Below are 12293 nucleotides of genomic sequence, written 5' to 3' on the forward strand. Positions count from 1 at the left end.
TGTGATATGTATAATATAAAGATTGTGTATGAATTCTGCCTTCACATTCCGCCGTGTTCTGTTTCGTATTTCACCAATTATCTGTGCCATTCGTCTTGTCTTTGACTAGAATGCCTGTATGTATCTATTGAATCTTTTAAATGAATAATTATGTGTTAAAGTTTGTATTGGTTAAAGTCCTTGTAGATTCACTATTATCACGTTGTTGGTCGTCGTCTTCCAACTGAGAATGATCCTGAGCCTGAGATTTACCGAATGAGATTATTTGCTCCTAATCCTGTGACTGCAAAGTCTCGTTACTGGTATTTCATGCACAGACTTGAGAAGATGAAGAGTGGAACTGGTGAGATTTTGGCTGTGAATGAAGTGAGTGGTTTGTGTTGAGTTTGAGTTGTGTGTAGATTCATGAGAAAGGAGTTGAAGTGAAGAACTATGGAATTTGGTTGCGTTACAATTCTCGTTCTGGAACTCATAACATGTATAAGGAGTATCGTGATACGACTTTGTTGGGTGCTGTGAAGCAGTGTTATCAGGAGATGGCTGGAACTCATCGTGCTCGTGATCGTTCTATCCAAATCATCAAGACTGCTGTGNTTGATAATGAAGAGTTGAGAAGACATCAGAATGTGATGTATACTCATGAGAATCTGAAGTTTGCTCTTCCTCATCGTCAGTATCGTGCTGAGTCAAAGAAGTTCAAGTCAACGTTCCTGGCTAAGAAACCTTGTACTTTCCGTGGATAAAGAGGAATGGAATATGAACGGCACTGTATGTTGTTTCTTGAAACAAAGAAGTGATAACTTCTCCAGAATGATACTTTCCAGTTTCTTTGTATCCATAGCAAAGCGACGAATACCATCTGAAAGGAGTTCTGTAGCCATTGGATCCTCTATTCATTATACAACACTCTCATATCTACCATTCAATAACCAACGGAAACTACTCTCATCCAACTCAAAATAGTCTTCCTCACAAGGACAAGTCTCATTGTTCATTACAGGATAAGGAAGCTACAATTCATTCCATCTCTCTTGACTCACTTCTTCCTTGGCATCCTTCAATTGATGTAACAAAGTAGGAGCAATTGTCAACTTGTCACAACCAGCCAAACCCAACACTTCTTCAACAGAACGGAAAGAAGCACCCATAACAATTGTTTGAATTCCATTCTTCTTGTAGTATCCATAGATCCTACGAACACTCTTCACACCAGGATCTTCTAAGGCTGGATATGCTTCTGTGCGACCTTCCTTCTTCATATACCAGTCTCGAATACGACCCACAAAAGGAGAAATCAGAGTTGCTTTCACTTGAGCTGCAACTACTGCTTGACAGAACGAGAACATCAAAGTCAAATTACAATGAATTCCTTCACTTTCCAGAATACGAGCAGCTTCCAAACCCTCCCAAGTACTTGCCAACTTTATCAAAATACGTTCCTTTGAAATACCTTCTTCTTCATACATCTTGATTAATGTACGAGCTCTATCCTTCATTTACTACAACCAAACCACACTTAGTAACCATCTTCTCTTTATCAAAACTCAAACGAGCATCAACTTCTGTTGATACCAAACCAGGAACAACATCCAGAATTGCCTTACCAAACAACACATTCAACTTATCCAACACAACTTCTAATAACTTCTTCTTGTCTTCCTTTTCATGTTCCTATTCTATTAATCTTATTCATTCTATCTACTTTACCATACTCAATAGCACGACTAACAAGACAACTATACTCTGGTTGAAGAGAAGCTTTCAGACTATTAATCATTCTTCTATCAAATCAAATACATCAAACTCGGATTTGTAGTAGCATCAACAGGTTGGAAAGCACGAATCGATTCAAAGTCTCCCGTATCTGCTACCACTTTCGTTACTTCAGACAAACGTTCCAGTTGATTTGACATTCGATTGAAATCAAATAGAATGAAATATGAATGAAAACCAGAATCCCGTTTTGATTCTGTTTCTATTTGTCTCCAACTGACAAATCATAATGGATGATATCTTTGATAACATTTTAAATTCGAAGAATCGAGATAATGAGAAACGAGAAAGAGAAGATATATTGGAAGATAAGGAAAGAAAGCGAGTAGATATTGAAGAAGAGTAGTTTTGATTGAATTGAATTGATAATGAGTTAGTGAATATGATGATATTGATCTTGATGAAAGTGGTTTGAGTGAGTTCTCAAAAGAAGAGCTTGAAAGAATGTTAGAAGAAGCTGATAAATTGGATGTTTGAATAGAATCAATAGAATGAAAAATAGGTTCCTCGTTTAGATTTGAGTGGAGTGAAAGCAGAGTTATTAGAACTTGAGAAGGCAATCAATACAAATCAAAGACTTCGATTGAAGTATTCTTCAGATCCTTCAAAGTTTGTTATGAGTTTATGAGTCTGAACTAGATTTGAAGAAAGTGAATATAAACTACATGAAGAGATAAAACGATGTAGTGTATTTGGAACAGAACCAAAGTGTTATCCTTTGTTAGTGAAACTAGACTTTGTGGATACACTTCTATTTCTTCTTTGTCATGATAATATCTTGATTGTAATTGAAACAACAAAGTTATTGTAGAGTTATTGTAGAATATTTGAGTATAGAGAAGAGTTGACAGATGACAGTACAATTGTGAAAGATGTTCAAGGAGATGCAATTCAACTGATTGATGTCATTGTAAGTATTGAATATGTGTTTGAGAGTAGAGGGATAAGGAAGTTCCAAAAGTGTTGATAAGCAATTTGAATCGGTTGAATCGTGGTTCATTGATAGAAGAAGAGGGTTTAGAAGCAAGTGTGATGAGTCTAACAAATGTGGTTGAAGTTCATCCTGAGTAAGAGACTAATAATATGATGAATGATAGAATGATAAGGAGTTATTGGAAGAATGGACTATTTGAAGCACTATTGAGACACTTGGAAGTGGAGTCATATGATGAGGTGTGTTTGGATTGTAGTGAGTTATTATTCCGTTTGGCAGGAGATAGTGAAGGAGTTGATTCATTGAGTGAGAATCCAGTGAGTTTGATTGAGAGTTGTTATGTTTAGGAGATCTTGGATCGTTTTCTTGTCTTATTGTCTCGATGGAGAAGTCGAGATCCTGAAACAGCAACAGAACGAGAATTGATTGAGAATCTATTCAATGTGTTGTGTATGTTATTGGTACGTGATGATATATGGATTGAAAGTAGCAATCTCCGAAAGTACGTCCAATCGTTCATGAGAAGGAAGTACTGGATCTGTTGTTGATTCCAATTCGTAAACACAAATATGCTCGTATGGCTGCATTCAAAGCTATTGACTATTTGGTAAGCAATGGAGAAGATCGAGAGAGTGAAGAAGTGATTGACAAAGGAGGATTGAAGTATCTGTTTCGTAGTCTTCTGGGTAAAGTGAGTAATGAGGATGAAGATTGAGAGATAGAACAATGGAAGTGGTTGGAAGACTCAAACAGATTCTGATAAGTTGGAGTTTGAGAATCACATTCTGAGTATTCTGAATCGACTTCTTCAATTACCATGGGTGAATGTGAAGGAAGAGTATGAGAGTTAGGGTTCAATTCCAGTGAAACGAGTCCTGAAGAAGTTCCATGAAAATGATTATGAATACTGTGATGTGATTGTTGAGATTGTGATGAGTCTGAGAAGTCAAGTAGTTATGTTTGAAGTGAGTTAATTGTAGAAGAAACACTTTGATGAATTGGAAGCGAAAGGAGAGTTTATTCCTAACAAAGAAGAAGAAGAGGAAGGAATAAGTGAAGAAGAGAAACGTTTAGAGAAGAAACTAGATTTGGGTGTTCATGTATATGAAGTGAGATTGTATTGATGAATATGAAAGATAGAGTGCAATTGAATTGCTGAAGAAACTTATGAAGGATAGTTGTTGTAAGTGGCATCTTGAGAGAAAGTTGTATGAACAAGGATGTGATTTGAAGTTATCATGGATTGTTTGTTTGATAGAAATCATTATAATGTGAACTGGATAGTCTATGAGTTTCAACTTGAATACTGAATAATTCAGTTAAGATCGAGTTGAATGCTTCCCGCCATTATATTATTATGATTGAACATCCCAAATTCAATTATACAGCAAGAGATATTTCAGTAGAAACTCGTACTGCCTTTGTACTTCAAACAAATATTACTGAATTGGCTTCGATCCCTGGAATTAAGGATAAGACAGTTAAAATACTAAATAACTGCCCTGATAAGATCACTACAACTCATCAACTTATTGGAAAGTTCTTGATGTTGAAGAAGCTAGGAATGACAGAACAACAACATTGTGATGCTATGTGGGATTGGCTTAAGACCATTGGTATAGACTGGCATCGTTCTGGGATTATCAAATGTCTTGCTGCTAAGATTAATACCTTTATCCCTGATACCTTTCCTAGAGAAAACCAAATCCATAGAAATAATGATGCTGCAGAGGAAGCTGAAGAATAAGGTACTTTAACTGTGTAATACTCTTTTGATATTTCAGCTGTTTGTTACTATACAACTCAGAAACATACATTATATGTAGTAGAATCCAATATCACCATTATTCAAATCAAACCAGTAGAGGACTAAGAACAACTTATATATCACTTATCTATTGATGGAATCACAGATAAGAAAACAAATACAACTCTGATATCATTAATACAGTCTTACTACTAATCAACAATTAGTCTAGAATCTTACCATAACAAATTATATCTCAACAGATACCGTATGGATTAATAGCAATATTAGTGTAGACTCAAGTTTATAGGTTGTTACTTCATATCGCCTAATCCCCGTGAACCTATAGATGTCTCTTAACAAACAAGCTCATATACAGGCTTACTTCTTGGATTTCATCTTCATTTTCCATTCCTTCTTCAATGCTTTCACATCTTCTGGAATCAATGATGTGTCTCCATTCTTGAGATCAACCTTCATTCGTTTCATTGGCTCGCCAAACAAATTCGGATCCAATGTAGGGAATACCTCAGGATCTCGAACAAATACTGTGCCTTCCCATCTATATCTCAATTCTCCCTCTCAAATCTACCCCTCAGGAAGACCACGAAGGTCACAAGGAGTTACATTGACTTCATGTTTCATCCAATGTTCAGGTGACAATGCAGAGATGATGTAGGGTTCAAAGACATCACCTAACTCATGTTTCAACTTCATGGCTTCAGTGAACACACGAACTTCATAATCATCATCATATTCATAAGCATCATGAATGAAATGACTGAACAGTTGTGTACGACAGACACTCTTCAAGAATGGTTTGGAGTCTTCATCCACATGTTTGAGGAAGGATTTGATGTTGAATACTTCATCAGGATCAATTCCTTCTTCCATACCTAGAATGAATTCAACCATTAGCTCCTACGAATGTACTCTTCATACCCATCAAGCAATTCACACATCTCTAACAGGAAGAAGGCTCGCATATGTTCCACAAATACAGCTTGTTTTTCCTCAGTCTCATCTTCTTGGGAGTCTGTTGATGGCTCCTCCTGCAACTCACTCTCAGCACTGCTCACGCGATAACTTCGTTCACGATAGTACCTTCGAACTACACGACCTTCCGTGTCTTGAGGTGACAGATTCCGAGGTGATAAACTACGACGCAGTGAGGCTACAGGTGACAGAATGGAGTCATCAAGTGACAGCTCCAAGGGTGAAGAAGGAAGAATCTCCTCCTTCTCCACAACAGGTGAGTCTGAAGAAGAATCACTTCCAGGAACTTCTGCTAGAGGCGACAGATCATTAGACATGCGAATGGATGAATAGAGATTGGTAGCAGGTGTTGATGGAGCTGTACCAATCTGGAGACGCAGTGTCAGAGGCCGTACTGCATCACCTAGTATCTGAACAACCTGTTTAAGACCCATTCCTGTGACTGACTTTCCATTTACTGCAAGAATCACAGGCTCACGACGCAATAGAGGTACTCGCTTACCAGGGCCCACAATACTAATGTCTTCATCAGGCACATTCTCCAAATACACCACCTCAATCTTCTCTTCATTCTCAGATAAGCATTGTTTGCGACTCTTCATCTTGATACCTAATCTGCCTGGTCCAAACATGACTTCAAATACAAGATACTTCGCTTTGAGTGGATTCATTTCATCACAATACAATATACGAGCTATTTATGGAATTCCAAAATAGAACCTACTAGCTGGAGGAGGAATATGCGATTGGAAATACTTCTCCATCTTCTTACAGAACTGTTTGGGGAATAATTCTGTCTTGACTGATTTAGGAATCATCACTTTATCATAGTCCAACTGGACCACAATCACATCCTCGATAGCCGCCTGACACTCGTCTGTTTCATATACACGAGTCTGAACACCCATCAAATAAGGAGTAGGAGCTTCTAGATACTCGATAAGGGCTGTCGGAAGTAGAGGAACCAATGGATGCATCCATTTGAAGGGATAAAGCAATGATACAAAAGCAGCAGCACAGAGAGTCAGTGTATCCATTTGAGAGGACACCAGAAGTACACGACGTTCCTGGAGGAGAGCGGCTATAACCTTGAGTATATTCTTGGCAGATAGACTATTAAGAACTGACTCGAAGCAAAGACGATCTGTGAATGGAAGACAATGCTGAGGAGGGATCATGATTTCAATCAGTTTCTGGAAGACCACAAGCTATAATTAAGATGTTCTAATGAAAGATACATTCACCTGCAAGGAAGGATCCAGAGAGGGACAGAAGTCGATAAAGTAACGAATCTGACGTTCCACTAAAAGGAAGAGAAAAAGAGATGAGGTACCTGGACATGGAGAAATCATTGAATCATCCACTATATTACATGTAGAACCCTTGCGAAGCTTAGAATTGAAAGAAGAACTTCGAATACGAGCGACACCATCTTCTGCAAGCTCATCTTCAGTCACTGTAATTGTATTTCGGTACAGCTCACTTTGTGTAATGAAAGAGAACCATTATTACCGCAAAAACACAGCAAAGGCAGAAAACATGGGCTGATGAGATAGAAGACAGAGTGCTTTTGGCACGAAGAGTTGCTTTCCTTCACTGTTCATACGTTTCTCCCCGTTAATTTCTAAACATCAAATTTGTTAAAGACACGAACTAAGAGGCTCGAAGTAATAGAGAGTTGTTCCATAGCTCCGTGATCCATCCCTACTATTGACCGATTAGGAAATCCTTACTCAACAGTGAAACAGAAGGTAAAGAAGAAGGGTTTACGTGCTTCTTTCTTCTTGTACTCGATTCTAGCTCCTTCTGGGAAGCAAAACTATGCATAACCCTCCATTCTCAACTTGAACAAAGGGTGCGTTTTCTGGGAAACGATGCTTCTTATGATCCTTCTCTGGGTATCTGAAAAGAATTGTTGGTTCCACTCCATCCTTTTCGATGTTTTCCTCTTCTCGATCACGGAGGATAAGATATTCTTACCATCTATTGGTACAGAGACGACAATGAAGTAATCTGCTAAGATAGGCATCGTTTCTTATTGTAAACAATAGATAATCCAGGATAATTGACGATTCATGACAATCCCATGATACGAAATCCACGGTTATTATGGATTCTTGCCCTCACGTTGCTTTTTGGTAGAAATCATCGTAATTCATTTGAAGTGGACTGGAAATGGTAGGAAATAGGAAAGAAGAGAAATAGTATTTAGAAGGTTATCAATTTCTTTATCACTACTGGAGTTCTGTGTGCTGGCTTCTATGGCATGAATTCGGTTCTGAAACAGTATGGAAAGAGACGTGCTATTAACATGGTACTATTGGAATGAATAGGGGTAACATTGCAGCTTAATGAGATGAAGCGCACTGGAGAGATGCCCGATAAGACGGACTTGCTGTAAATCATAATGGCACTATATTTAAACTTTATTACTGACTAGGAGTGTTTGTTGATAATCTATGGGTGGTATTGGTGTTTCTTTTGTTTTACACGAGATATGTATCATATTGTTCATGGGATATAGATGGTGACGAAGAGTCGTTGACGTTACTACAAATGTACAAAGGGTTCAAAAACGATCTAGACTCGAACAACTGTTTCATTAACGCCGTCTTGCAAGTAATTCTATGGATTGCTGATATCCATAGGCTCTTTTTCATCAACCAGAGTTTCGGTATAGTGTTCGTAATACCAAAATATTGCATTCTCCAAGTATTTGTGATATTTGATTGTTCATCTAGTACTCTCCTCTGAAAGTGATAGTTTTGATTGTAGTTGTATCATATGCTCATTAAAAGTATATATTGGTGATTCTTTCGCATCCATAGGTAATTGAACAAGAGTTACGAACTCCCGATTCGATGCTCTCTCCTCTCTCGATCCGTCAAGCCCTATTATCACAACACCACATCAATGTTAACGAAATGGGTGATGCAATTGAGGCTTATGTAATGATTTCATCTGAAATAAATTGTAGGAAGATATTATGGAGTTACTACATTCGGCCTGTGAGGCAGATGCTCATTCTTTGTGCATCGCCCATAATGTACTTAGTACACACTTGTTCTTATATAGTTATTTGCATGGACTCAGCAAATAACTGCAACCTGTCCAGTCTGTGATAATCAACTGGATTCGCAGGAATTCCTCTGGCATTTTCCTTTGACAATCTATCAGTTTTCTTCTGAAGATTGGGAAACACCAGGAATTCTGTCTCTTATCAAAAAGCAACAAGAACGAAACAGACGAGAGAAACGTCTAACATGTGACAAGCATCATCCCAATTCTCGATTTGAAGTACATGATTGGATTTCTAATTATCCTCCGATTGCTGTTATTAGCTGCATCTATACAACGCCATCGCAACCTGAATGTGTACTTTTTAATCTCCTCACCTGTATCACGGAAACTTCATCTGATGAAATTACTCTCCAGTCAATTGTGTGTTATCGTGGATATCACTACACATGCATCTCCCATGAAAACTCCAAAGGAGATCAGTCCGCATGGGTTGAATATAGTGATGGCAATAAACAATTCTTCTTTAGTACTGGAGCCATGATCCAGTATTGCATCGAAACCAATTCGTTACCTGTTTTGCTGGTATTTTCCAAAGTACTGAAACTAATAGGTCATAATCGTAGGAACGACAAGACTCCATCGAGATGAACTATGAAGATTGGATTGTAGATGAACAACTAGGTTCTTCAGTCTCTGATGAACAAGAAGAACGGTTTTCCTTTAGTTCAGCGATTAACTTCTTTCAAAAGCTCTTCACTTCTGAAGGTGAGGACCGATTCCAAGTTCAATGTCCAAGCTGTAACAAAGTTATCGTAGTATACAATTATCCTTGATGATTCAGATTGTTGCTCCTGATGTCTTGACATGTCCAAACTGTAACAATCCATTACCGTAATCTTGTGTATCTTATCTATTCCTTTGTTTCCAGAAAATGACTCTAATTCTCCATTTCCCATATTCTATCCAAATCTCCTTATTCATTGTCAAGCTCCATTTTAGTTTGAAACATGCAGAAAAACCCTGTTGATGATGTACTAAACAAGATTATCGCGGAGCTGTTAAAGAAGAATGACTTTGAGGGAGTATCAAGGATTGCATTGAATTCACTAACCGATTTAGTTAAAGAATGTAGAGTGTTGTTAAATCGATTGAATTGTAGTTATTCAGTCGATTGGCCGAGATGCGTGTGAAGAAGCTCAGATGATTATGAGACCAAATGTAACACTTAAAGAGATTATATCTGCTGTTGTAGGATGTTATTCTGTTGTTGCTGACTGTTTAGGAGTCTGTAAGTCCTCTTTCGCAGCTCTGTCAGTACAGTAAAGAACATTTAATTTCTGATATTGAAACTTATAGTTCGTTTGCTTTACACGTATTAGCTCATAGCATTTCCAAATACATCGTTTCAGCGGATTACCCCCATTCAGGCTTCATCAACGTATACTTTATCTGTTTCAGTTGACTGTAGAGGGGATTCACTCCCATTCTTTTTCCCTCCGCGTCCTGACCCCCATATATCTACAGAGACGCATGTATATTTGAAATGATCATGCTAATAATGAGATTTTGGCAGTTTTAAGAGAAAGTGACAAATCCGAAACTAGGAAACGGCTATTGGAAGAAAGACAACGGGTACCGATTCATTATGATTTTTACTGTAAGGTGAAGAAGTCAATTTGTCAAGTCAACGAAAGCGAGCCCATTCTTTGGGAGATGCAGGAGCAAATGGAACGGAAGAAACAACGGGTTGAAGTCTTCTTTTGGATGAGAGGTGATGCATAGGAAGAGATTGCACAACCTATTCCTCTATCTGTACAGCGATCCAAGAATCCAAGTATGTTGCCTGCGATTCCTCGATACAAACCTGTTGCAGTAGAGAGCTTAAAGGGAATTGTCAGTACGGAACCAGAATTGAAATGATTTGTTTGTTATTATCACTATTTTGAACAAATAACCTTCAAATCGAACGACCTCTTCGTTTCTTTCGATAGGCATTCCACGCACCATAACGGATAGTCTCTCTAGGCATATCATAATTACGTGCTAGTGCAAGAACGCCATACGTACTCTTCACTGTCACTAAAGCATAATTTGCAGACGACAACAGATAATTGTCCACCAGAGTACACAACATACTACTTGTCCGTTCTGAACTATGCATAACTGTAGAAGAATGAGCAATTAAACAACGTGTATTGAAAACTCGATTGGAATTCCGAATCCGCAATAATTCCTTCTCTTGTGCATTATCGCATGCAATGAACCATCGAACAGGTTTTGACTGTTTGGACTCCAACTCGGTTGTCAACTCATTCGCTCTCATCTCAAAGAATTTCACATCATCACGTTGAATAAAGAATCCAGGAACATCTTTGGGCATACGAGCTGTTCGAATCTGAAGACCCAGAACATAATACTTATCCCACTCAGTCTCATTCTTGATGCGATTCACTTCATCCAAGACAAATTGCTTTACCGCAATAACCTGATTGTATAGGAAATACCGAAGCACTTTCTTCACTTCCTCAGGAGTATATGATTCCTTAATCACAAATCCATGTCCTCGCAAAAAACTAGAAAACTGTTCATTGAACACAACGTAATCAAGGATACGACATGTAGAACGGAAAATAATATATTCTTTACTTGAAGAAAGGATCACTGAAGGAAGAACGGTACATGAACCCTCAATAAGAATACTCTCTTTTGTTAAGAAACCTATTTCTAAGCAAATGTACATATTCGTACTGTTGTTGGGATACTGGTGATATTTAAAGGGAAGATCGAAATATTGGTCAAAGATTTGATAATCATACACTATTTATCACAACAACCACAATTACCTACAATAGAAGTGACGACCAGTTAGTATCGATACTAAAACTGCTTCAGCAATGGCCTGGATTGAGTTACCTAATCCAGCTTTGATAGGGTAATAGATCACATATCCATTGGGAGATGGGTCATCATCAATAGGTGATTGCTGTCGTGTCTTTAACTGCTCTAGAAACTCATTCCGAAGGGCTTCCATCTGTAATAGATGTCTCTCATAAGCATTTAGCTTATTTCTATGACTATTGGTGATTATATTAGTATTGGATGTGTCTACATTCAACATCCAACACAAGCACTACTATTCGCATAATACAAGGAAGAACCAGTTTCTTGCTTCCATTTCTTCTGCATTCTCTTCTTAACAACACTCGTTTGATTCCAGAGCATTACTCCTCTTTCTCTTTCCACGTTATCACGTAATGCACTCATTGCATAATTCCTAAATTCTCCCATTTCATAAGCAAATAAAAAGAAGGAGAGAAAAACAGCAATTGTTACAATCCGATAACCATTTACCTCCATTTAGAACTCTACTCTATATATTCTTACAAATGGAAGGAATCGCCTTCGACCAAGAAATGATTATACTGTTTCGAATGTTCAATTTCGAGAGCCTATGGTTTTATCATTAGTATGAAATTTGGAATACGCATACTATTTCTATCTGTTGAGAAATCGCATAACAATGATCAAGAATGAAACGCCAAAATATATCCCCTGGATAATGAAGGAAGTTGCTAATATTTCATCGGACAGAGATGGGGCAAACCAATTTCTCTTCTCATCACTCCTCTCACTATTTGAAGGTTTACGACTTGAATAATGGTAATATTGCTTGATAATTGTTGATGAGTCCATTTGGAGAGTTTTTGTGAGGTAATCTGTGTGTAGGGTATTGACTTGATTGCTGGAGGTCGCAAATGCGGACACAAGAGTCGTGAGGCTCCTAAGAGTGACAACATTTACATTGCTCTTTTGGTGAAGGTA

General features: G+C 37.9%; 7 protein-coding genes across 7 annotated transcripts; 4 read left to right on the forward strand and 3 right to left on the reverse strand.

Annotated features, from left to right (window-relative positions):
* Positions 1-140: 140 nt before the first annotated feature.
* JH06_5839 (60S ribosomal protein L20) lies at positions 141-743 on the forward strand (the record flags this gene model as incomplete). The annotated part of the gene is made up of 3 exons (XM_014670291.1): positions 141-164; positions 187-366; positions 402-743. The coding sequence occupies 3 exons, from the start codon at positions 141-143 to the stop codon at positions 741-743; spliced, it is 546 nt and encodes a 181-aa protein (XP_014525777.1).
* Positions 702-1913, reverse strand: JH06_5042 (transaldolase; the record flags this gene model as incomplete). Its single annotated transcript, XM_014670292.1, has 6 exons — positions 702-889; positions 920-1010; positions 1041-1485; positions 1517-1671; positions 1703-1736; positions 1798-1913. 6 exons carry the CDS (start codon positions 1911-1913, stop codon positions 702-704), a joined length of 1029 nt encoding a protein of 342 aa, XP_014525778.1.
* Positions 1914-2002: 89 nt separating this feature from the next.
* On the forward strand, positions 2003-3982 carry JH06_5041 (beta-catenin-like protein 1; the record flags this gene model as incomplete). The annotated part of the gene is made up of 12 exons (XM_014670293.1): positions 2003-2098; positions 2276-2382; positions 2413-2580; positions 2611-2683; positions 2713-2840; positions 2880-3048; positions 3139-3168; positions 3198-3398; positions 3430-3528; positions 3559-3657; positions 3688-3807; positions 3848-3982. The coding sequence occupies 12 exons, from the start codon at positions 2003-2005 to the stop codon at positions 3980-3982; spliced, it is 1425 nt and encodes a 474-aa protein (XP_014525779.1).
* An 853-nt stretch (positions 3983-4835) lies between these two features.
* Positions 4836-7479, reverse strand: JH06_4567 (hypothetical protein; the record flags this gene model as incomplete). The annotated part of the gene is made up of 11 exons (XM_014670294.1): positions 4836-5016; positions 5047-5350; positions 5380-6144; positions 6175-6658; positions 6689-6753; positions 6784-6932; positions 6963-7074; positions 7105-7154; positions 7184-7269; positions 7295-7401; positions 7431-7479. The coding sequence occupies 11 exons, from the start codon at positions 7477-7479 to the stop codon at positions 4836-4838; spliced, it is 2352 nt and encodes a 783-aa protein (XP_014525780.1).
* A 430-nt stretch (positions 7480-7909) lies between these two features.
* JH06_4568 (inactive ubiquitin carboxyl-terminal hydrolase 54-like protein) lies at positions 7910-9366 on the forward strand (the record flags this gene model as incomplete). The annotated part of the gene is made up of 9 exons (XM_014670295.1): positions 7910-7949; positions 7975-8069; positions 8099-8162; positions 8192-8247; positions 8279-8398; positions 8428-8496; positions 8526-9065; positions 9095-9283; positions 9313-9366. The coding sequence occupies 9 exons, from the start codon at positions 7910-7912 to the stop codon at positions 9364-9366; spliced, it is 1227 nt and encodes a 408-aa protein (XP_014525781.1).
* A 112-nt stretch (positions 9367-9478) lies between these two features.
* Positions 9479-9794, forward strand: JH06_4569 (hypothetical protein; the record flags this gene model as incomplete). Its single annotated transcript, XM_014670296.1, has 2 exons — positions 9479-9599; positions 9631-9794. The coding sequence occupies 2 exons, from the start codon at positions 9479-9481 to the stop codon at positions 9792-9794; spliced, it is 285 nt and encodes a 94-aa protein (XP_014525782.1).
* Positions 9795-10428: 634 nt separating this feature from the next.
* On the reverse strand, positions 10429-11828 carry JH06_4570 (hypothetical protein; the record flags this gene model as incomplete). The annotated part of the gene is made up of 4 exons (XM_014670297.1): positions 10429-11189; positions 11220-11288; positions 11319-11576; positions 11606-11828. The coding sequence occupies 4 exons, from the start codon at positions 11826-11828 to the stop codon at positions 10429-10431; spliced, it is 1311 nt and encodes a 436-aa protein (XP_014525783.1).
* Positions 11829-12293: the final 465 nt, after the last annotated feature.

This window comes from Blastocystis sp. subtype 4 (genome assembly GCF_000743755.1).
Source record: "Blastocystis sp. subtype 4 strain WR1 chromosome Unknown seqid_0296, whole genome shotgun sequence".
NCBI classification, from domain to species: Eukaryota; class Bigyra; order Opalinata; family Blastocystidae; genus Blastocystis; species Blastocystis sp. subtype 4.